We start from the raw sequence: 25,970 nt of genomic DNA on the forward strand, positions 1-25,970 counted from the left end.
CCTAGGTATCTTATATGCTTTTGGGTGCAATTGTAAATGGGATTGACTCCTTAATTTCTCTTTCTTCAGTCTCATTGTTAGTGTATAGAAATGCCACTGATTTCTGGGTATTGATTTTGTATCCTGCCACACTGCCGAATTGCTGTATGAATTCTAGCAATCTTGGGGTGGAGTCTTTTGGGTTTTCTATAGACAGTATCATGTCATCGGTGAAGAGGGAGAGTTTGACTTCTTCTTTGCCAATTTGAATGCCTTTTATTTCTTTTTGTTGCCTGATTGCTGAGGCTAGGACTTCTAGTACTATGTTAAATAGCAGTGGTGAGAGTGGACATCCCTGTGGTGTTCCTGACCTTAGGGGAAAGGCTCCCAGTGCTTCCCCATTGAGAATGATATTTGCTGTGGGCTTTTTGTAGATGGCTTTTAAGACGCTGAGGAATGTTCCCTCTATCCCTACACTCTGAAGAGTTTTGGACAGGAATGGATGCTGTATTTTGTCAAATGCATTCCCTGCATCTATTGAGAGGATCATATGGTTCTTGTTTTTCCTCTTGTTGATATGACCTATCACGTTGATTGCTTTACGAGTGTTATACCAGCCTTGCATCCGGGGATAAATCCCACTTGGTCATGGTAAATAATCTTCTTAATGTACTGTTGGATCCTATTGTCTAGTATCTTGTTGAGAATTTTTGCATCTGTGTTCACCAGAGATATTGGGTCTATAATTCTCCTTTTTGGTGGAGTCTTTGTGTGGTTTTGGAATTAAGGTGGTGCTGGCCTCATAAAACGAGTTTGAAAGTATTCCATCCCTTTCTATCTTTCAGAACAGCTTTAGTAGAATAGGTGTTGTTTCTTCTTTAAACGTTTGATAGAATTCCCCTGGGAAGCCATCTGGGCCTGGATTTTTGTGTCTTGGGAGGTTTCTTATGACTGCTTCAATTTCCTCCCTGGTTATTGGCCTGTTCAGGTTTTCTACTTCTTCCTCTTCCAGTTTTGGTATTTGTGGTTTTTCAGAAATGCGTCCATTTCTTCTACATTGCCTAATTTATTGGCGTTTACCTGCTCATAATATGTTTTTAAAATCATTTGTATTTCCTTGGTAGTGGTTGTGAGCTCTTTTTTTTCATTCGTGATTTTATTAATTTGAGTCTTTTCTCTTTTGTTTTTAATAAGGCTGCCTAATGGTTTACCTATCTTATTAATTCTTTCAAAGAACTAACTCCTGGTATTGTTGATCTGTTCTACAGTTCTTCTGGTCTCTAGTTCATTGAGTTCTGCTAGAATCTTTATTAACTTTATTGTTCTGCTGGGTGTAGGTTTTATTTGCTGTTCTTTCTCCAGTTCCGTTAGGTGTAAGTTTAGCTTGTGTATTTGAGTTTTTTCCAGTTTTTTGAGGGATGCTTGTATTGTGATGTATTTCCGTCTTAGGGCTGCTTTTGCTATATCCCAAAGATTTTGAACGGTTGTGTCTTCATTCTCAAGTTTCCATGAATCTTTTTAATTCTTCTCTAATCTCCTGGTTGACCCTTTCGTCTTTTAGCAGGATACTCTTTAACCTCCATGTGTTTGAGTTTCTTCCAAATTTCTTCTTGTGATTGAGTTCTAATTTCAAAGCATTATCATCTGAAAATATGCAGGGGTATCTTTTGGTATCGGTTGAGACCTGATTTGTGACCCGGTATGTGGTCTATTCTGGAGAAAGTTCCATGTGCACTTGAGAAGAATGTGTATTCAGCTGAGTTTGGATGTAAAGTTCTGTCAATATCTGTTAAATCCATCTGGTCCAGTATACCATTTAAAGCTCTCTTTCTTTGAAGTGCTTAGAAGATTTGTCATTTCCAGAAAGTTGTTGAAGTCTCCCAGTATAAGTGTATTATTATCTAAGTATGTCTTAACTTTGGTTATTAATTGATTGATATACTTGGAAGCTCCCACATTTGGGGCATAAATATTCATGATTATTATGTCCTTTTGTTGGATAGATCCTTTAAGTATGATATAGTGTCCCTCTTCATCTCTTACTACAATCTTTGGGATAAAATTTATCTGATATGAGGATTGCTACCCCCTGCTTTCTTCTGAGGACCATTTGATGGTAAATGGTTCTCCAACCTTTCATTTTCAGGCTGGAGGTGTCCTTAGGTCTAAAATGAGTCTCTTGTAGACAGCAAATAGATATGTCTTGCTTTTTTATCCAGTCTGAAACCCTGCACCTTTTGATGGGATCATTAAGCCCGTTCACGTTCAGAGTTACTATTGAAAGATATGAATTTAGTGTCATCGTAATACCTATTCAGTCCCTGTTTTTGTGGTTTATTTCTTTGGCCTTCCTCTTTCTTTTACAGAGCTCCCCCTTAATATTTCTTGCACAGCTGGTTTGGTGGTCACATATTCTTTCAGTTTCTGCCTTTCTTGGAAGCTCTTTATCGCTCCTCCTATTCTGAATGAGAGCCTTGCTGGATAGAGTATTCTTGGCTGCATGTTCTTCTCATTTAGGACCCTGAATATATCCTGCCAGCCCTTTCTGGCCTGCCAGGTCTCTGTGGAGAGGTCTGCTGTTAACCTAATACTTCTCCCCATATAAGTTAGGGATCTCTTGTCTCTTGCTGCTTTAAGGATCTTCTCTTTATCTTTGGAATTTGCATATTTCACTATGAAATGTCGGAGTGGTGAACGTTTTTTATTGATTTTAAGAGGGGGAATCTCTCTATCTCCTGGATCTGAATGCCTGTTTCCCTCCCCAAATTAGGGAAGTTCTCAACTATGATTTGTTCAATTATGCTTTCTGGTCCTCTGTGCCTTTCAGTGCTCCCTGGAACCCCAATTAAATATAGATTTTTTCCTTCTGAGGCTGTCATTTATTTCCCTTAACCTTTCCTCATGGTCTTTTAATTGTTTTTCTCTTTTTTTCCCCCAGCTTCCTTCCTTGCCATCAACTTATCTTCTATGTCACTCACTCTTTCTCCTACCTCATTAACCCTCGTTGTTAGGTCCTCCAGTTTGGATTGTATCTCATTAAATTGATTTTTAATTTCGGCCTGATTAGATCTAAATTCTGCAGTCATGAAGTCTCTTGAATCCTTTATGCTTTTTTCCAGAGCCACAAGTAGCTTTATAATTGTGCTTCTGAATTGGCTTTCTGACATCGAATTGTAATCCAAATTCTGTAACTCTGTGGGAGAGAGGACTGTTTCTGATTCTTTCTTTTATGGTGAGTTCTTTCTAGTCATTTTGCTCAGTGCAGAGTGGCTAAAAACAAGTTGTATTGGAAAGAGGAAGAAAAAAAAAAAAAGAAAAAAACAAACAAACAAAAAACCAAAAAGGAGGGGTATCCTCTGGTTCTATATACTATAAATCCCTCGACTTCCCCTGGAGCTTTCTAGCACTGCTCTGTCAAGAACTTGCTCTTCCCATCCTTCCAGCTGGTCTTCTCGGGGAGGGGCCTGCTGTGCTGATTCACAGGTGTGTGCACCTGGGGGAGTTGCCCTGCCCCTTGCCAGGTGCACAGCTCAGTGGGAGCTGTTTATCCTGTAAGGACCCTGTTCCCTGGCGCCCCACTCCGTCCCAGGCACAGGGTGACGCCAGGAGTGACAACCACACTGGCGGCGGCCAGCTCTCCAGCCCTCCAGCCCTGGAGTCAGATCCCGCAGTAACTACCGCAGCTCCCAGTCCATACTGGCCTGGATGCTCCGGGGGTGGGAGTGCTGATCTGCACAGCTCGGGGGTGCCCTGCAGCAGGAGTGTCCTCGCTGTCCTGTGCCCTCCCAGCCTCTGCCTGTCCTGGGGGAACATAGGATCCTGGGCCGTGTCCCCAGGTGCCCTGTGATCCGGGGTCTGCGCTGCTATAATCACGCTGCCAGGGGCGTAGCCCCCTCGGTGCAGAGCCACCCCCTGAGCTTCTCCCAAGGCCCCACTGGGTGTGCGCACTCCAGCCCTTTACCGAGCTGGGCCTGCAGTGTGTGGCGCGCTCTCCCCCGGGGGCGCACTTCCTCTGTTAGTGACCCCAGGAACCTGGAGGCTCCAGTGCCCCTCCTGGGATCCTGCCCAAGTGCCCCGCGAGCGTCTTTCCATCTGGGAAGAATCTGGAGCGGGTTTTTAAAGTTCCTGCTTCACCGTTACTGGGCTTTCCTGTCCTGTAGGCTATCACTGATTGGCCTTGTCCCAGCTCCTCATGGGGGCCCCTCCCCCACTTGATTCTTTTTTATTTATTTACTCTTTCCATCTTCCTACCTTGCTAGAAGTGCAAGCTCTTCTCTCTGTAGCGTTCCAGCTGTTCTCTCTTTAAATCTCAGGCTGAATTGTAGGTTTTCTGGATGATTTGAAAGTTATCTAGGTAAGTTGGTGGGGACAGGTAACTTGGGGACCCTACTCCTCCGCCATCTTGCCCTGCCCCCCCCAAGAATCTTTTTAAACAGCACTGATGGTAGGTTCCTCAGGTATTGCAGAATTACTAGTGATCAGTTTGAAATCTTGAGACAGGTTTTTTCTCTTATACCACCACTGCAAATAAAACTGTATTTATTTAAAAGACAAAAAAAGAACAGTGTGGTGAGATATAGCTCAAGAATTCATTAAAATCGAGACCTGAGGATAGACAGGCTATCACTATAAAAAATTTATTGAACATGGGAGGGACGCCTGGGTGGCTCGGTAGTTGGGCATCTGCCTTCAGCTCGGGGTGTGATCCCCAGGTCCTGGGATCAAGTCCTACACTGGACTCCCTGCATGGAGCCCTTTGCCTATGTCTCTGGCTCTCTCTCTCTCTTTGTCTCTCATGAGTAAATAAATAAAATCTTAAAAAAAAAAAAGAAGATGGGAGAGAAGAAAAAAAGAATATAACAGATTAGGGAGGCCATTATCTTTAGTAAAAGGCGAAAGATTTATGCGATCTGAAGAGAAACCAGAGCGGGAGGCCATTATCAATTATCCCCTTTGCTCCAAGTTTGAAAGCAAATGAACTGAAAGACAAAGGTCAGAAGACAGTATCGTCCAAATGGAGACAAGGAGGAAGTACAAATAAATGGTTATATAGAGATAAATGTTAATAAAAAGAAAACTAGGGATACTTTAAATATTAACTAAGTGTAGAAGTATTACCTAACAGGTCTACAGATAGATGGTTTAGTTGTATTTTTATTTTCAAGACTTTATGTAGATTTGAGTTAATTCACATATAGTAGAGTATTAGTTTTGAGGTAGAATTTAGTGATTCATCAGTTGCATAGAACACCCATTGCTCAGTACGTCAAGTACCCTCCTAAATGGATATCACCCAATTACCCCTTAACCCACCCGCCACCCCTGCAGCAACCCTCAATTTGTTCCCTGCAGGTAAGAGTCTCATATAGTTTGTTTGCTTTAGTAGTGACTGACACATTCAAACACATTTGTAAAAACCGAGTACAATTTAGGAGTCTACCTTGATTCAAAAGAGAATTGTACGATATTTCCAGAGTAGTTCAGAGAGCTGTGAAAAGAGAACAGTCTAATGTAGCAGCATAGGAGAGGTCATTTAGAAGAAAAGATAGGGTAAAATGCTAAGGCCTTCATACTTTAGGGCTGATGACAAAAGATCATACTAGTAATGAGAGTTATGCATGAGCTGAGGAAATCTAGGGTTAGCTAGTACAGGAAAGGCTGCAAGAAAACTGAGAAGTAAGGGAATCCAGAAAAAAACACTAAGAATTTTGAAAGGGGGAACTGATTTATTAAAAAGAGCAAAACTTAGGGTTCTGGCTAAATTCATTATAAAATATCCTTTTATCTTATAAAGAAATAATCTTTATATCATCTATCAAAAATTGAATATCAATTTAAAGATTTATTTGAGAGAGAGTACGCCCATGCACATGAGAGCTTGCATGTGCAGGAGGGAAGAGGGAGAGAGACAATTCTGAGATCACAACCTGAGTGGAAACCAAGAGTGCGATGCTTAACCAACTGCACCCCCCAGGACCCCTGAACATCTTTTTTTTTTTTTCTAAAGGTTTTATTTATTTATTCATGAGAGACACACACAGAGAGGCGGAGACATTGGCAGAGGGAGAAGCAGGCTCCCCACAGGGAGCCTGATGTGGGACTCAATCCCAAGACTCCAGGATCATGCCCTGAGCCAAAGGCAGACGTTCAACCGCTGAGCCACCCAGGCGTCCCTGAACATCAGTTTAAAACCAATGATTCCTTTAAAGGGCTAGCCTCTGGTTATGTATCTTCTCCTTACACACTTAGCCGTTTTATTGGGGGTCAGTAAGAAGTCATTATGCCAAAAGGAAGGTAAGCATAATTCAGGCCATATAAAGTCAGCCCCAGATTCTAAAGCACCCTCAACCAGAGTACATTGTGATGCATTAAATATGCAGGAGGCATAAGTTAGGAAGCCAAGAAAAGAGTCAAGGGCTGCCTCACTGAAATACAGACTATGGAATTAAAATAAAAACTCTTTTAAAAAACTTAAAAAGAAGAAATACAGACCAGAACATAAAAACCTATTTGTTTTTGGAAAGTGAAGAGTTCTGAGGACTAGGATGTGGTTATAAGCAGGTAGGAGAAACATTTTAGTTAACAGTATAAAAGATAAAATAGAAGGAAAAGAGAGACTTAGCTCCAAGGGTCTCCAATTCTTCCATTAAAAGGTACTAAAGTTATCTTCAAGCTTTATTCCATAGAGTCCTGGTTAAATTGTGGCCAAAATAGTCAAGAGAACCTACAGAAAGGACTACAGAGCTGTACCCTGCCTCACCTGGAAGCATCTCCTCAGGGCCAAGTAGAGAAAGTGAAGTGGCATGCTCCAGGCCACACTGATGCTAACATATCCTTTATGGGCTCATCTGAATGAAAGTCAAACAGATTTCCTAGGATCTGTGCAACCCAGGAATTGGCAGCTCCAGCTGTACTGCCTTCCTAATTCCCCATGTTTTGGGAAACCTAAGTTGGGGCTAAGAATAACTATTAAAAAGATCTATAATTTCATGAGCATCAGGCTCTCTCTCAAATAAGCCAACTGGTAGAGAAACCTGGATAATGAGAAAGCTTAGGCAAAGGACAATGACTGCCAGAATACATTACCAGAATACATAATACACATTTCATCAACTTAACACAAACTAGTTTACTAGAATTCCAAATATCAGGAATTCACAAAGAGAGCACATTCATCCTAGAGACTACACAGCTATGAATCTGAAGGTTCTAGGGCACACAGTATTTTGTGCTTTTCTACTATTTCTACCAATTATAGTTATATCTATAATTTCAGCAAGTTCCTTTGCTCTATGTTAGTATTAAATTCTTTTAGATACTAATAAATGTCCCATGACAATATCAAATCTTCTAGAACTTAACAAGATCATTTAACGTGTTAATCACCCCACTTAATTTTGATTCAGATAAAATGTTTAAATATGAGTAATATCAGATTATATCATTAAACTGAAAATAAAAGGGTAAATAGAAAATAGCAATATATTCAGGGTTTTACATCACTGGGTTAAAGTCAGAAAAAATGTTTTTTATCCTTGTGATAAAAAATAGGAACCCAATTAGTAAAACATATCTCAAAAATGACAACAGGGCTAGAAAAAGTTATTCTATGAAACTGAAGTTAATGAAATCACGTAACAAATAGTATTATTTTTAATCCATCCTGCAGTGATTTGAAGGCAGCTTCCTTAACGTGATTAAAGCATATTTACCACGACCAACATGGGTAGAAACAACTCAGAGGTATTCATGTTCAGTGGTTTAAAAAAAGGGAGACAAATTTTCACCATAAGAGACTTACAAAAACACTTTCTAAAGCAGAATATTTCAGGTAATTCACTCTCTCATCCTTAATTACCATGAAAAGGAATTCCCACAGTCCAATTAGCCTAAGCAATTAATACTTCTACTACTACTAGCTAGTGATAAAATTTCCAAGAGAAAATGCTAAGCATTGTTTATACCGAGCTTACACCTGATTACTCAGTTAATCGTTATAGAATTTAATGAGGCTCAGAAAGATAACAATAAATTATAAACTGTCTGGTACATCATGCAAAATAGCTTACCTTGTAGTTTTTTCAATACAGCCACCTCCATTTTCAGAACTTGTTTTGGTTGTTGAGCTGATTCTACCTTCAGTGCAACATTTTCCCTGGTAAGCATGTCCAAGGCATCGTAAATTTCTCCAAAGCCCCCACCCCCAATCTTCCTCAACTGCACAGGAAATAAGAACACACACATATATAATTACTAGAACATTCTAATTGGAAACCAATTCATTTCTTATATTAAGAAAACTATGTGTAATTTTACTATCCCTATTTAAGGATAAAAGATTTCAATATTGTTAATTACACATATGCCAAGAGGAAAATAAATGCCTAGAAAGAGCATCAAAATCTTTTCCCACAGTTTTGTCTACAAAAGGTAATGAAATTATTTCAGCCACAAACAATTTCAAAATTTAGTCTACACCCGGCATCAAAAATGTCACAAAAAAAGCACAGTATCTGAATGTTTCACTTCCCGCAAATGACCAAGAATGAAATACGTTATTTTAACTCTAAAAGCAATCATTTGAAGACTTTTTAAACCATAAAATCTTTTCACCAATTGAAATCTTATCTGGAACCCAGCTGAGATGTGTATGTGGGGAGGTTGGAGGTGGGAGTGGGGCAACCAGAACCCAATTGTCTCACTACCATTTACCCTCCTCTTTGAGGCATCACGCCAGCTCCACAGAAAAGACAGAAAGCTCCTGTTCTAAGCTATCCCAGAGTTTGCTATATAACTATATACTCAATAATGTGCTCAAATGCTAACCTCTAATCAAATAAAACACTTTCAACCAACACTTAATAGCCTTCCTGATAAAATGTGTCAGCTTAACTGGGGAATACCAGGATCTTTGTCTTAGTATTATAAGCAAGTTCTCAAGTGTTAGTGACAACAGAACCTAGAGCTATGAGCACCAAGGTGCTCATACTTATTGAAGTATATCTTCAAGTTAGACACAGCATGGAATTAGCCTTCTTCCATTTCCTGAAGGTCTTCTCTTTTCCATGTTATCAAACACCTAGGATATGATACGATGCAGGAAGTCATCAATGGAGGTACAGGGTCCTAAATCCTCACCACCCCAGAGGATTCATTTGAAGTTCTACTTCTTTCTACATTGGGTCTGTACTGATTACTGCCTCCAAGCTGATTTCTCTATCTTCTGAATTTCTATAGGAGTTATTTGTTTCATCATTTAATTAATCATTTTCCTAGGCTAACCACCTCAGATATCACTTGTATTATCACAATCTACTGGTTTTTTTTTTTAACTTTCCACTATCAATGTCCTAGCCCCCTACAGTGAAACTAAGTTTCTTCAGAGAGCCAATCCTTTCTATTTTTTTGTTTCCACTTAGCAGGTGGCTAAGTGGTAACTACAGAATTATTGCTAAATAACTATTCAATGCTTTGTATATAAGAACCATAATCCTTTATTCCAGTTGGGTGATGGGAAGAGATACCATGAGGAACTCCAGTATTAGCTCAGGATTAAAAATAAAGCTCCAGAACTTCATTTATTTTTTTGTCGGGCCCTGATTTTTACTTATGATTCTTAACATTTGTCCATTAAACAAAATCTAGCGTAACTTTAAAAACTCGTTAACAGTACAAAAGGGATATCTAATTATGGACTGTGGTGAAATGTTTTACCTTACAAAAAAAACCTTATCAAATGATAGAACCAAAAATCTACATCAAAGTAATAATTTTGCTCCTTGGTCTATTCCTGTCATTTCATCAATAGTGGAACATTAACATTTTGTATTGAGCTTGACAAAGCACTAAGATATCATAAATGTTTAAGATGCAAAGAGCTAGAGACAGTTTAGTATATTGGGGGGGTGTGCAGATTAGGGAAAGAATAGAGGCAAGACCTGTGGCAGACTTTCTTTCCCAAAGATGATCACAACAATATCATTCATCCCTTTTGCTCTTCCTCAGTGTAACCTTACCACTCACCCGTCAAGACACAGAGTCCATTCCCCACCAGCTTAAATCTGGGTAGATCTTGCAACTGCTTTGTCCAACTGAACATGGCACAGTAATACTGCACCAGCCTTGAGAAGTCCTTTACCAGCCTTGTAGCTTCTGTTTTCTGTCTCTAAAAAGCCAGCTAACATGTAAAAAGTGTGACCATCCTGAGAAGCCACAGACCTGTAGAAAGGGTCCTAGCAAATAAGCTACAGGGATGAAGCAAGGTGGGTAAGGAAATGAAGGACCTCCAAGTCAACAAACAAGCCATTTGTGAGTGGATCCTCTAACCCACACAATCCTGCAAGTGCCACATGGTTAAGAGACAAGCCACCCAGGCAAACTTTTCTCAGATTCCTAATCCACAAAATCATAAGCAAATTAAAAATTGTTTTAAGCCTCTAAGTTTTGAGGTAATTTGTTCATAATGGTAGATAAGCAAAACACCATCTGTAACAATGAGCATGTGATTTCTTACTAAAATTTCACTATGTCTCCCAAATTTGGAGGACATGTTCCATATATATATTCGTTCTAATTATCAGGACACAGCAATTAGTCACCTTTTGAGATGTCTACTGAAAACAGCCAAACTTTATCACAGCACTTAATACAAAGCACTCACCAAAGCAACACTCATTCCTGACTTACATAAAAGATTACTAATTGCTGGAATTTCTCTATACTAATCCAATATGACAACATGGTTCTTTTCTTGTATTTACCAAGTAAATTTTCAAAGAACTACTGATTTGCCTACTTGGTAAAATCCTGTATCCCAGACACAACATTTGTATTCTAAAGGAAGAATCTTCTTTTTTCAATCTGTAATAGATTACAGAAACCACAAAATAACTTTGCTAAACTTTCTAATGGAATAAAACTTTGACTAATAAAAGAATGGGTAGCAATAAAATATATATTTACATCTAAGACAAACATTGGTCCTTTAAGAGCAGGAAAGACGGAAGATTCCAAATCTAGGGCAAGTCTTCAGAAGACTATTAGGATCATGTTGAAAAGACTCAAGAGACAACGTGAAGGGTGTTCCCCAGTCAAATGAAACAATCTGGGGATCAATAAGGATAATAACTACAACTGAATGAAAGACATGAAATATGTTTAAATCCATGAATTCTTAATTGTGTATATTTTAAAATATCATTGGTCACTTTCAGAAAATGCTAGGGAGCCAATTCATTATTCTGAAAACTGGTAAATTAAGAAAAAGAATTAAGTATTTATTCTGTTTTCCTAATCAAAATGATCTCAGGGTAATCAAATAGCTGATGACAGGAAATTTTTCTTTGTAGATGTACTTCAACTAAAATGATGAAGGAATGACAGAATGTCACAATCTGCAATTAATAGACCGAGAAAATGATGATTAATAGTGCTAAAATGTTAATGGGCAACAAGACACACAATGTCTTAATGGGCAATAAGACATTATGTGCCTCCTACTGACAGTTCACGATAATGCCTTTATGAAAATAATGCCATCTCAATAAACAAACCTGAACTCAGATTTAATCAAGCCTCAATAAATAGTAATTTACATAAAATACATGAAACAAAGAAACACATTAATACCATATACAAGAATTCAGAAAAATCCAAACTATGGTAAGTAAACTGTACAGGCAAATGACCTACTTTTTTCAATTAAAAAAAACTGTAAAGAAAAAAAGAAAGATGAAAGAAATCTAGAAATTAAAAGAAACTTATGTAATGTCAACCAACTGCAATACCCAGGCTTTATTTGGATTTGATTCAAATCATTAAAAATAATTTACAACAGGAGAAATGTGAAAGTTGAAAGGATACTTAATGATATTTAAAATCTTTTTCTTTTTTAGGTACAATAATATTATGATTACATTTTTAAAAGAATTTTTATCCTTTAGAGATATATAACTGAAGCACATACAGAAGATATGATTTGCTTCAAATATTCTGGGAGGGAGGTTAAAGAGATAAAATAAGGTGCCTATAAAATAACTATTTAAGCTGGACATGAGTATAAAAGGTTCATTAAATCAGTCTCCCTATTTTATGTATGCTTACAATTTTCCTTAATAAAAAGTTCAAAATTTTAAAACAGAGAAGCTCATTGTACTGTGTTTTTAATTTGTCTTTCCCTAAGTACAGTTTTATCTACCTTACTCAATATTAGCTATTAGAGGTTAGAAAAATTTACTACTACATAAATCAAGAATTATGGTATAAACAGAATTTAATCACAGGAAAATAAATGAAAACATGCTTTAGGCATGTAAGTAATGTATGTATTATTTTCTATGGAAATGCTAGTTTTATCAAGATTCCAAAAATTACCCCGATATGTTCTCTGTCTCTAAGATGTGTACCTACCACTTTCCATCTTTCTTTGACCAGGATTCCAACACTGAGAATATCCGGCTGCTCTCCTCCTCCACTCATTGCAATTCACTGATGTGATAAAACGGCTACACAGGCATCCAGCTCCCAAGGATGGTTTCCATTTAACCTAAAGCAAAAAACAAAACAAACAAACAAAAAAAAAAAAAACCACCAGCAGCATATCAGGGCTAAATAAGCAATACAAACATACTAGGACCAGGTAGCACTACTAATTCTATACATTAATTAGGTTGTTTTGTTGGGAAGGGGGTAAAAACCCCACAAAACTCACTTTCACTCACTTTTCTGTTTAGTACATATTAAAAATTCAAAAAGTACTTACTTTTCCATTACAGATGCCCGTGAAGTAGTTAAACATTACAAAGACACTGGGTTACAACACATATAATTTCAATCACTGTGATTGCTAGACCATAGAGCAAGCATGCTGTCAATGGCAATTGATCAAGACAGACCACTGTCCTAACTACAACATACTGCTTAAGAAAAAGACATGGTACCTAATTTATTTACAACAGCTTACAGTTTAATAGGTTGTAACTTAGAGCTTAACATCATTTAGAGCTAATAAAATTTTAATGTAACTTAATGTACATAACGCATTCAAAGTGCATAGAAAATAAACATAAGCCTTAGAAAAGGGCAGCTGATCAATTCCAATACAATATTTTAATAAAAATAAGATAGTAATATGAACAGCATATCTATAAAAAATGAAAATACAGCAGAAAAATCTGGCCTAAAGGAGATGAAAACTGTAACTTTATGTTACAGAACAAACTGAAAGAAACTTTTTAAAAAATTTTAAAAGAACATAAATTGTAATTAGAAAAGCCCTTAAAAGAGAAAGCTAGACAACAGGAAAACAAAAAAAAGGAATCTGAGCTGACTCAGAAAAGGATCAGAAATGAAAGCTCAACTAGAAGAGAGAGACATGAGAGAAGACACCATACAAATAAGGGAGGAAAAAAAGAAAATAAAAATAAATTTTAAGAAATGTAAAAGTGATTAAATAAAAGGCAAAGTAAATACAAAACAGATATTATAAGAGGCCCTATGCTATGAAATAGAACAAAGACTAGCCACTATAATTCAAAATATTTTTGGAAATTTTTTAAAAGGCTAAATCTGCATATTAAAATAGTATACCACATACTTGGAAAAACAACTCAGAAGATCAACATCAACACACAGTCTCAAAAAAACAAAAACAAAAACCACACAGTCTCATAAAACTACTGGGTTTTAAGGGGAAAAAAATTTCATTGGCATCTGTGCAGATAGTCCAAATTACTTATAAGGGAAAGAAAAAAGACAGTGGCACTGACCAACAACAGACACTGGCACAAACTTTTTACACCAGCAGACAATGAAATTATATATTTAAATACCCAAGGAAATAAAATGTAAGCCAAGGATGTTCTACACAGTCAAATCGACTTTCAAGGCTAAAAAAAACAACTCTAACGCTGTTCCCAAGAAATGCCTCCAGGAATAAACTACATAACAGGTATCAGACAATCAAGAAATTATGATAGAAGATCCGGCATGAGGACGGCCTGAAAAGGCCTAAAAGCAATAATAACCCAGTAGCAATGAATACCCTTCCCTTCAGATTGTGGACTTTAAACATCATCCCCCATTAAAAGAAATTAGGGCTCCTTGGAGAAATGGCTTATTCCAGGTCTGACACAGGAAATTGTACACAAAGAACTTGGGACATCTTGTCAAATCAGAAAGCAAAATGTTAACAATACTACTATAGGCAACTCAAAAGGAAACCAGAGACAGGTAAAAGGATTCTCATTTGACAAATTTCTCATTTGAGCATACACAAGAATGGTGACTGCAGTGATTGGAAAATATCAAAAATATAAACACCCATGAGTTCATAATGACATTCAAAAAAATTCCTTTTTAGTCAACCTTTGGAGGTTGGTAAGGTAGAGCTCATTATTTTGAACACTGATAAAGAAACAAAGAATCATGGATTTATCACACCTTTCTGGTAGGAACAGTATTCTGGGGAAATCAAGGAGATGATTTTTTTCCTCAGAGAATAATCATAGCTATTAAATGTTAGAAGAATTGATAGAATTAGAAAATCACTATTTGAGGCACCTGGGTGGCTCAGTGGTTGAGCATCTGCCTTCAGCTCAGGGTGTGATCCTGGAGACCCAGGATCGAGTCCTGCATCAGGGTCCCCACAAGAAGCCTGCTTCTCCCTCTGCCTATGTCTCTGCCTCTCTCTGTGTGTCACTCATGAATAAACAAATAAAATCTTTAAAAAAAAAAAAAAAAGGAAGGAACGAAGGAACGAAGAAACAAAGGAAAATCACTATTTCCCAGGGCGCCTAGGTGGCTCAGCTGGTTAAGTGACCAAGTCTTGATTTCAGTTCAGGTCATGATCTCAGGGTCGTGTGTGAGATCTGGCCCCAAGATGGTCTCCATGCAGGGCATGCAGCCTGCTTGAGATTCTCTCTCTCCCTCTGTTCCACCCTATCTGCCCCTTTAAAAAAGGAAAGAAAAGAAAAGAAAGAAAAGAAAGAAAAGAAAGAAAAGAAAGAAAGAAAGAAAGAAAGAAAGAAAGAAAGAAAGAAAGAAAGAAAGAAAGAAAGAAAGAAAAGAAAGAGAGAAAAGAAGTCTTGCCTGTGAAGCAGAGATTATAACTGGGTAGCTTGAAGAGGACACACTGTATTTTACTGAGTGAAAAATACTCTCTTTGAACAGAGAATTGCTATTTGAAATGCTGCTTTGAATATTATTAGGCACATACATACAAGGTGGTATATACATACAATGGAATATTATTTAGCCTTTAAAAAGGAAATCCTGACATGCTACAACATGAATGACCTTGAGAACATTATGCTGAGTGAAATAAGCTGTTCACTAAAGGGCAAATACGCCATGAGTCTACTTATATGAAGTATTTAGAGTAGTCAAGATGATGGAAACAAAAAGGAGAATGGCAGTTACTAGGGGCAAGAAAGGAGGGAAAAGCAGGGAGCTGATGTTCAATGGGAACAGAATTTCAGTTTTGCAAGATGAAAGAGTTCTGGATATCTCTTTTACAACAATGTGAATATACTTAACACTAGTGATCTGTACACTTAAAAATGATTAAGATGGCAAACATTATATTATGTGTTCTTCACCACAGGAAAGAAGGAAGGAGAAAAAAGGGAAGGGAAAGGGGGGAAGGGGGGGAAAGGGGGGAAAGGAGGGAAAGGGGGGAAAAGGGGGAAAGGAGGGAAAGGGGGGAAAGGGGGGAAAGGGGGAAGGGAAGGGAAGGGAAGGGAAGGGAAGGGAAGGGAAGGGAAGGGAAGGGAAGGGAAGGGAAGGGAAGGGAAGGGAAGGGAAGGGAAGTATGGGTCCATGGTGGGGAAACTAACATTCAGCATGATAATATACATCTAAACTCTAAAACAGCAATTACACTCCAAGGAATCTATACCCAACACATCATGACGAAAAATGTGTAATGGCTTTTTCACAAGGTTTTTCACTAAAACACTACTTACAATCACAAGACTAGGAAAAAAAAAAAAAACTAACAGTCCATTAATAGATTAGGTGAATATAAAATGGCCCATCTATGTAATGGAGTACTAGTTCAGGAATAAGAGATACTGTTACAGTGATTTTCAGATACACTTTTTTTTTAAATAATTAGAATTTATTTATTTATTAAGATTTTATCTATTTATTCATGAAAGACACAGAGAGAGAGGCAGAGAGGGAGGCAGAGAGGCTCCCCTCAGGAAGCCTGATGTGAGACCAGGACCCCAGAATCACAACCTGAGCTGAAGGGGACACCCCACCACTGAGCCACCCAGGCATCCCTTCAGGGTATACTGTTAAGTGAAAAAGAGCAAGATGTATTAAAGTGTTTACAACATGCTAACTTTTGTGTAAAAGAAAGGTCAATGTTAAATTAACTTATTTCCTTTTATTTAAAAAAAAAAAAAAAGAAAAGCCAAAACTTGATGAAAATTATTCTCTATAGTAGAGATCAGTGTGTTTTGTTGGTAAAGGGCCAGATAGTAAATATTTCAGGTTTTTCAAGCCAAATAATCTTTGTCATAGCTATTCAACTCTGCCGTTACAACACAAAAGAAGCTATAGATGATATGTAAACAAATGAGTATGGTGGTGACAAAATATTATTTACAAAAAGAGCTAGGTAGCCAAATCTGGCCTGCAAACTGTTGTTTGCCAACTTTTTCTCAAAAGAAAGGAGAAAATAGGACAGAAGGGATAAGACTTCTGTGAATCTGTTTTGTAATATAGTTTTGCTTTTTAACAAAATCACCGGGGCACCTGGGTGGCTCAGTCTGTTAAATGCCTAACTAACTCTTATTTTGTCTCAGATTATAATCTCAGGGCCGTGAGATGAAGCCCCACATTGGGCTCTGTGCTGAGCATGGAGCCTGCTTTAAGATTCTCTCTAACCTTTTCCTTCTGCCCCTCAGGTTCTCTCTAACCTTTTCCTTCTGCCCCTCTCCCTGCCACCATCACCCTCCCTTGACACCATACTCGTGCATACACTCTCTCTTTAAAATAAATAAATAAATAATAAATAAATAAATCTTTTAAAAACAAATAAAGATAAAATCATTGTTTTACATGGAAAAAATAATTCTTATATTCTCAATTCAAAAAAAGACCATTCCAACAGTAATCATCAGAGCCGGCTTTAAACTCATCCCAGTCTATCAGTAATAGCTACAAATGAGTGACCACACTTCAGAAAGTCAACCCATCAGTAGTAACAGTGACACTCCATAATCACATCTGCATAACAAAGTTCAATCACTTCCTAAACACTCTCACTTTACCAACCCCTGAACTTGAAGCCACAGCTCTCCCTTGCACAGAGAGAAATAAATTTAGCATTCAGTTCAGATAGTGAGTGAAGGCCTCTTCCTTCAAGACAATTAAAAGACAAAATTAAATCTAAAAAGGAAAAAAAGTGCCAAATACCAAAAATGGGGTGGAGGGCAACCACTAAATATTTAAAACAAACTGAAACCAGTAACCCACTGCATACCAAGTTTGTGGCATAATTACTCAGAAAATAATACAAGTGGCTTTGAAATACAGTATTTTAATTGTACATTCCTAGTGGGACATATCTAAAGGAATAAAAGAACCACAAAGAAATGTTAAAACTGCAATTTAGTAGTGGTGCACCAGGGTGACTCAGTCAGTTAAGTGACTGTCTCTTGGTTTCAACGCAGGTCATGATTTTATTGGTTGTGAGATTGAGCTGCACATCAGACTCCACATTCAGCTCCGAGTCTGCTTAAGATTTTCTCCCTCTGTCCCTTCCCCCCTCATGCATGCACAAAAGTGCGCTCGCTCTCTCTCTCTCTCGCTCTCTCTCGCAAATAAATCTTTTTTTTAAAAAACTGCATTTAGTAGTTACACTGTTAGAAGTAATATCAATTGTTATTTTTAAACTATTATAGGTATACTACAGGACACAGCAAATAAGTGATTACATTAAGCCACCAGGTATCAACATTTTCAGCATCAAGAAATATAAATATAAAAGTCAAAGATGTAAAATTTCTGAAATCTTACAATGAAGAAAATATGAGAAAAAAAAGTCATGACCTTTATTTAAATGTGTACTTCACAACTAACCATTGGGAAGTCCTAGAAGCAATGCAGGGCTTAGCACTAGCATTAAGCATCCCTCAATATCCAGGTTGAGGTTACCAAATACCATTTCCCTCAAAAAAAGGGGGGGGAGGGGTAGTGAAAGCTCCTTGGACAAATGACTAGATCTAAAACTAGGGCAGGATATATATAAAAGATATACCTAGAAGCTGGTATGAAAAGTTGGGTTGACTTAGAACTTAATAATAGATGGATGAGACTAGTAAAACTTAGACTCACTGCTCAATATTATCATCTCTAAAAGAGCTGACATTAAACAGCATACACCTACTTTGAAAACTGAATCAAGGTTCAGACCTACTCCCCAGGTCTCAAACTGGCTACTCAGTGGTACACATTTGGGACAGATATGAATATAATTTCAAAGGTTTTGAAAACTGAACTAATATTAAAACCAAAATACATGGAAGGTAGTCAGAACTTGCAACCTGAAGATAACTGCATAGCTAAAAATTTAAAATATCAACATTCTTCACAGAATTTTTTAAAAACTTAAGTATCATAAGTTTTTAAATGTTGAGGATTCAAGCCAAAATTATCAAACATAAAAAGAACCAGGAAAATCCCAAATTACATGTGAAAGGAAAATCAACAGATGCAAATAATAAGATGACACAGATTTAGGACCCATCAGACACTTTAAAATAGTTATAATAAAATGCTCCAAGAAGTGAAGGTGAACATCCTAGAAATGAATAGAAAGATACATGAAGTCTCAGTAAAGAAAGAGAAGACATGAACAAATGGAAATTTTAGAAGTAAAAACACAGTAAGAAAAATTCTAAACGTTACTGGATGGAGTCAATAGAAGAATGGATGTGTCAGAGGAAAGCATCAGTAAACGTGAAAACAGAAAATATTTTTATAAATGAACACAGACCCCAAGGATGAGTGAGACAATGCACATGAAACAAACACCATAAGAGACCAACCATGTCATATCTTGGGTCAAAAAAAAACCTTAACAAATTTTAACGAAATCATAGATAGTATGCTCTCTGCTCATTAAGGTATTAAGTTAAATATCAGTGGCAGCAAGGTAACAGGAAACTCTACGAACACTTGGAAATATAAGAATATCAGGGCCAGTTCCTGCTTTTACAAAGAAGATAATAAAATAAAGGAAATCTTTCAACTTCAAATTTGTGGGCCCTATTTCTGGGCTCTCAGGGAAGCTATACTTAAACCATTATTAGAGTCAGCAAAACTTCAAACTTGGGTTCAGTTTCTTTCCTGAATGCACAATGCATATGTGCTTTATTTATAAATAATCTGAAAGGGAGCAGTTCAAATATAAAGATAAGAGTAAAACTCCCTGGTCCCATTAGACTGAAGTCATATAGCCCTGCTCATACTAAAAGCTTAAGATAAGGTCTATAATTTCCTGATATGTCTTTTGTCTAATAATTTACAACTCTTTATAGATATTTTAAAAGTATACAAACCTACACAAAATTTTTCTTCTTCAGAGCATTCTTTTCTTTTAAAAAAAAAAAAGATTTATTTTATTTATTCATGAGAGACATACACAGAGAGAGAGAGGCAGACACACAAGCAGAGGGAGAAGCAGGCTCCACGCAGGGAACCTGACGTGGGACTCGATCCCAGGTCTCCAGGATCACACTCCAGGCTGCAGGCAGCGCCAAACCGCTGCACCATCAGGGCTGCCCAGAGCATTCTTTTCTTTGGGAATACGGTGTATCCTAGGCAGCCATCCTAACTTAAGCTTCAATGAAACTCTTTTTTAGAGATTCTAAAAGATGTGTTTATTTTGCATTGACATTTTCTTGGAACAAAGTCATGCCCATTCATTTATGCGTTGTCTATAGCTGCTTTCATACTACTAGGGCTGAATTAAGTGATTGCAACATAGTATGGTACTCAGACCTATCATATTTACTATTTGAACCTTCAAGAAAAAGTATAGCAATGCCTGTATTAAGTAACCCGAAGATTAAAGAGAAAGCCTCTAGAAATATTAAAATATTTTTAAAACTAACTGTTTTAAAGGTTTATTTATTTGAGAATAAGAAAGAGAGGGAGCACAAGCAGGGGGAGAGGTAGAGGAAGAGGGAAAAGCAGACTCAGGTCTCAATCCCAGGCCCGTGGGATCACCTGAGCCGGAGGCAGATACTTAACTGAGTCACCGAGGCACCCCTCATTATGAATGTTTTTAATGCTATAATCTTCCCTCTGATCACTGCCTTAGCTGCATCCTGCACATTTCTATATGTTGTATTTTAATTTTTGTTCAATTGAAAATATTTTGTAGTCCCTGGGTGGCTCAGTTGCTCAAGCCTCTATCTTCAGCTCAGGTCATAATCCCAGAGTCCTGGGATCCAGTCCCACAGTGGGCTCCCTGCTCAATGGGGAGTCTGCTTCTCCCTCTCACACTTCCCCTGCTTGTGCTCTCTGTCAAATAAATGAATAAAATATTTCTTAAACATTTTAAAAATAAAAAGCCAAAGACGATACAAGAAAATAACAAAGCAATCTTTCTCATGAACACAGATACAAAAATTCTCAACAAGGGCAGCCGGGGTGCCTCACCAGTTTAGCACCGCCTTCAGCCTAGGGCGTGGTCCTAGGGACGTGGGATCGAGTCTCACATTGGGCTACCTGCATGGAGCCTGCTTCTCCCTCTGCCTGTGTCTCTGCCTCTCTCTCTCCCTCTCTCTCTGTGTCTCTCATGAATAAATAAATAAAATCTTTTAAAAAATTCTCAACAAAATATTAGCAAATTAAATCCAGCAATATATAAAAAGAAGACACTCTAACCCCATGTAATTTTATCTTAATTTTTTAAATATTTTTTATTTATTTATTCATGAGAGACACAGAGAGAGAGGCAGAGACAGGCAGAGAGAGAAGCAGGGAGCCTGAAGCATCAAGCCAACTTGATCCCAGGACTCCAGGATCACACCTTGAGCTGAAGGCAGATGCTCAACCACTGAGCCACTCAGGCGTCCCTAACCCCATGTGATTTATCCTAAGGGTGAAAAACTGGTTCAGTATCAAAAATCAATTCATATATCCATCAGAGTAATAGTCTAAAAAAGAATCCACCATTTGATGCAAAAGAAGCATCTGACAAAACTGAAGAGTCACTCATGATAAAAACTCTCAGTAAACTAGGAATAGAAGGGAATTTTCCTTTTTTTTAAAGATGTATTTATTTGGGCATCCCAGTAGCACAGCAGTTTAGTGCCGCCTGCAGCCCAGGATGTGATCCTGGAGACCCCAGATGGAGTCCCACGTCGGGCTCCCTGCATGGAGCCTGCTTCTCCCTCTGCCTGTGTCTCTGCCTCTCTCCCTGTGTCTCTCATGAAGAAATAAATAAAATCTTTTTTTAAAAAAGTTCTATTTATTTATTTTAGAGGGAGAAAGACTGTGTGCTTGGGGAAAGGGGGGGTACCAGAGGGGGAGAGAGAGAAATCTCAAGCAGACTCCTCACTGGGCAAGGAGCCAACTCAGGGCTTAATCTCACAACCCTGAGATCATGACCTGAGCCAAAATGAAAAGTGTAATGCTCAGCCAACTGAACCACCCAGGCACCCTTGGAAGGGAATTTTCTTAATCTGATAAAGGGCATCTTTAACAAAATTCCAGGTGAAATCTGAGCAAAAAGCCCTATACAGGCCAGCTGATTGTAAATTTATGTTGACAGGCAAAGGAACTAAAATACCCCAAACATTTTTGAATAGTAATAAAGTTGGAGGAATCAGACTGTATGATTTTAGGACTTAACTATATAAGGTTACAGTAATCAAGCCAGTGTGTTCCTGGCAAGGAATAGACATATAAAGGGAGAAATTAATTATAAGAGAGTCCAGAAATAGACCCACATAAATATGACCAATTTTTATTTTTTTATTTTTTTATTTTTTTTGAGAGAAAGAGCATGAGTGTGGGGAGGAGCAGAGGGAAAGGGAGAGAGAGAAGCCAAATCAGACTCCTGGCTGAATGCTGAACCTGAGGCAGGGCTCGATCTCTGCCCCTGAGATCATGACCTGAGCTGAAACTAAGAGTCAGACACTTACCTGACTATGCCAACCTGGCCAATTAAATTTTTAACTTTTTAACCATTTAGATATAATTCATATACCATAGGGGCACCTGGGTGGCTCACGTCATGATCCCAGGGTCGTGGGATCGAGTCCTGAATCAGGCTCCTTGAGGGGAGCCTGCTTCCCCTTCTGCCTATGTCTCTGCCTCTTTGTGTCCCTCATGAATTAATACAATCTTAAAAAAAAAAAATTCACATACCATAAAATCCATCCTTTTAAAATACACAATTCAATGGTCTGTAGAATATTCATTCATAAGGTTGTGTAATTATCACCACTAATTCCAGAACGTTTTCACTAGCCCCCCAAAAAACTCTATACTCAGTAGCTGTCATTCTCTATTACCTCCCTTTCTCAGCTCCTAGCAACCACTAATCTATTTACTGTGTCTATGGATTTGCCTCTTCCAGGCCAATTGATATTTGACAATGACACAAAAACCATTCAACATAGAAAAGAAAGAATTTCTAACAAATAGTATTGGAACAATTGTATATCCATATGTAAAACACTTAACCTCAACCTAAGCCTTATACCTTATACAAAACTTATTTCAGAATGTATCACAGATCTAAATGTAAAATATAAAACTTTTAGAAATAAACTTGTGAGCAAATCTTTGTGCAGAGTTTAGGACATGATACTAAATAAAGCACAATTCATAGAAGAAAAAAATGATAAACTGAACTTCACCAAAATTAAAAACTTTATTCTGTGAAAAACACTATTAAAAAAACGGGTGGGGGGATCCCTGGGTGGCTCAGCGGTTTAGCACCTGCCTTTGGCCCAGGGCATGATCCTGGAGTCCTAGGATCAAGTCCCACATCGGGCTCCCTGCATGGAGCCTGCTTCTCCCTCTGCCTGTGTCTCTACCTCCCTCTCTCTCTCTGTGTGTCTCTCATAAATAAATAAATAAAATCTTTAAAAAAAAAAAAAGAAAAAGAAAACAAGGAGTGCCTACATGGCTTGGGTGGTTAAGTGTCTGCCTTCGGCTCAGGTCATGATCTTAGGGTCCTGGGATCAAGCCCCACATGGAGCTCTCTACTCAGTGGGAAGCCTGCTTCTCCTTCTTCTCACTCTCCCTCTGTGCTTGCTCTCTCTCTTTCAAATAAATAAATAAAATCCTAAAAAAAAAAACAAAAAGAAAAACTCCTAACATCAAGAAAGAGAGACAGACAGAGGAAGGGAAGGGAAGGGAAGGGAAGGGAAGGGAAGGGAAGGGAAGGGAAGGGAAGGGAAGGGAAGGGAAGGGAAGGGAAAACTACAGACTGGTAGAAATGTTTGCAAATCACAACCAAGAAGTTGTGATCACAAAAGGTGTTGAAGCTATTATGAATACGATTATAAACTATTATGCTTATAATTATGGTGAGGGTTACATGAATCTATACACGTACTAGAACTCACAGAACTGCAGAACCCAAAAGTCATTTATCAGGGATCCCTGGGTGGCTCACCAGTTTAGCGCCTGACTTCGGTCCAGGGCATGATCCTGGAGTCCTGGGACCGAGTCTCGCATCAGGCTCCCTGCATGGAACCTGCTTCTCCTTCTGCCTGTGTCTCTGCCTCTCTCTTTCTGTGTCTCTCATGAACAAATAAATAAAATCTTAAAAATACAAAAGTCATTTATCATATATTATTTTTAAATTAAAAAATTTCTAATATAGAAAAATAAAATCCCAATATAAAAAGGGTAGTAAAATATTCCTCTCTTTCTCAACTGTGTTTTTACATGAGGCCATATTTTCTTCATATGCTCAACCAAATCAACATATTGCAAGAGAATGAACACATAAGTATGAAAATTCAGCTGCCTTTATCATGCCAGACATTAAAGAGACTTGAAACGTAAAACAATGTCACTCGTTTCACCAACTGCTCTTCTGTTTTGAAAAATACTTAACATGTCATAGTTTTATTATTTTAAAATAAATAAATTTAAAATGTTCTAATCTCAATACAGTAAGTACCATTATATACAAATCCATGCTGGAAAAAAAAAATCAAAAAAACTCTTTAGGGTCCTCAATGAATTTTAAGGACAGTAAGAGGTCCTGAGACCAAAGAGTTTGAGATTAGCCAAATTATGCTACAGAGATCTGTATTTTTCCTATTAATGATCTTGATTTATGGTATACAAAGTTATTTGAATGAGTAAACATGTTTTAGAGTTACATTTTTATTTGTTTTAAAATGTTTTCTAATATACCATTTTATAGTTCTAATTTGTTTTCATCATGATAAGTGTACTCTTTAATCCCCATTACCTATTCTCCCCACCCACCTTCCCTCTGATAACTATCAGTTTGTCCACTATGGTGAAGAGCCTGTTTCTTGGTTTGTCTTTCTTCCCTTTGTTCATTTGTTTTGTTTTTTTTTTTTAATTTTTTTTTTTAATTTTTATTTATTTATGATAGTCACAGAGAGAGAGAGAGAGGCAGAGACACAGGCAGAGGGAGAAGCAGGCTCCATGCACCGGGAGCCCGATGTGGGATTCGATCCCGGGTCTCCAGGATCGCGCCCTGGGCCAAAGGCAGGCGCCAAACCGCTGCGCCACCCAGGGATCCCTGTTTTGTTTTTTAAATTCTACACAGGAGTTGTACTATATGGTATTTGTCCTTCTCTGACTTATTTCACTTAGTATAATACTCTCTAGCTCCATTCCTTTTGTTGCAAATGGCAAGATTTTATTCTTTTTTATGTCAGTGTGTGTGTGTGTGGGGGGGGGTATATAAAATTTTTTTTTTTATTTTTTATTTATTTATGATAGTCACACACACAGAGAGAGAGGCAGAGACATAGGCAGAGGGAGAAGCAGGCTCCATGCACCGGGAGCCCGACGTGGGATTCGATCCCGGGTCTCCAGGATCACGCCCTGGGCCAAAGGCAGGCGCTAAACCACTGCGCCACCCAGGGATCCCAGGGGGTATATAAATAGATATTCTTTATCCACTCATCTATTAATGGATACTTAGACTGTTTGCAGAGTTTGGCTATTGTAAATAATGCTGCAATAACTGTTCAGGAGCATATACCCCTTTGAATTAGTGTTTTTGTATTTGAGGGGTAAACACCCAGTTGTGTAATTACTGGATCACAGTACTATTTTTAATTGTTTGAAGAACCTCTGTACTGTATCCACAGTGGCTGCACCAGTTTGCATTCCTACCAACGGTGCAAGAAGGTTCCTTTTTCTCCATATCTTGCCAACACTTTTTTCTTATGTTTTTGTTTTAACCATTCTGACAGGTGTGAGATGATATCTCATTGATTTGCATTTGGCTGATGATAAGAGATGTTGAGCAACTCTGATGTGTTGGCCATCTGTATGTTTTTTTGGAGAAATGTCTACTCAAGTCTTCTGCCCATTTTTTAATTGGGTTATTTGGTTTTTGAGTATTGAGTTTTATCAGTTCTTTATATATTTTGGATACTAAACCCTTTATCAGACATGTCATTTGCAAATACTTTCTCCTATTCTGTAGGTTGCCCTTTAGTTTTATTGACCGTTTCCTCTGCTGTACAGATTTTTGTTTTGATGTAGTCCTAATAGTTGGTTTTTGCTTTTATTTCTCTTGCCAGAATGAGTAAACATTTATTTTTAATTCTATAATCTGAACTTTTACCAATCATTCTTTCAATAAACATTTGATGAGTACCCTGCCAAAAACTGTGGGAATACTAAATGAGTAAGTCACAGCCCCTAGCCTGTAGAACATGAGTGACTCTAGAACAGACTTCTCAAAGATGACTGAAAAGAGCTATTGAAAGAATACCTACATGAACCTGAATACATTA

At 37.8% G+C, this 25,970-nt stretch overlaps 1 protein-coding gene across 7 annotated transcripts in view; it reads right to left on the minus strand.

The window, feature by feature from the left end:
- The window catches only part of TTBK2 (tau tubulin kinase 2), a 174,312-nt gene that overhangs the window by 126,059 nt on the left and 22,283 nt on the right, over positions 1-25,970 (minus strand). For 3 of the 7 annotated variants that reach the window (XM_038580195.1, XM_038580198.1, XM_038580196.1), the window contains exon 1: positions 8,049-8,184. Coding sequence is in view for 2 of the 7 variants with exons in the window: in XM_038580193.1 (XP_038436121.1) it covers positions 8,049-8,196; positions 12,388-12,456 (217 nt within the window). In the remaining 5 variants the exon portion in view is untranslated. Of the gene's footprint in view, positions 1-8,048; positions 8,197-12,387; positions 12,524-25,970 lie in introns of those variants that run through there. The other 4 variants (XM_038580193.1, XM_038580194.1, XM_038580197.1 and 1 more) reach the window with 3 other exon arrangements.

Source organism: Canis lupus, chromosome 30 (assembly GCF_011100685.1).
Source record: "Canis lupus familiaris isolate Mischka breed German Shepherd chromosome 30, alternate assembly UU_Cfam_GSD_1.0, whole genome shotgun sequence".
Classification (NCBI taxonomy): Eukaryota; Metazoa; Chordata; class Mammalia; order Carnivora; family Canidae; genus Canis; species Canis lupus.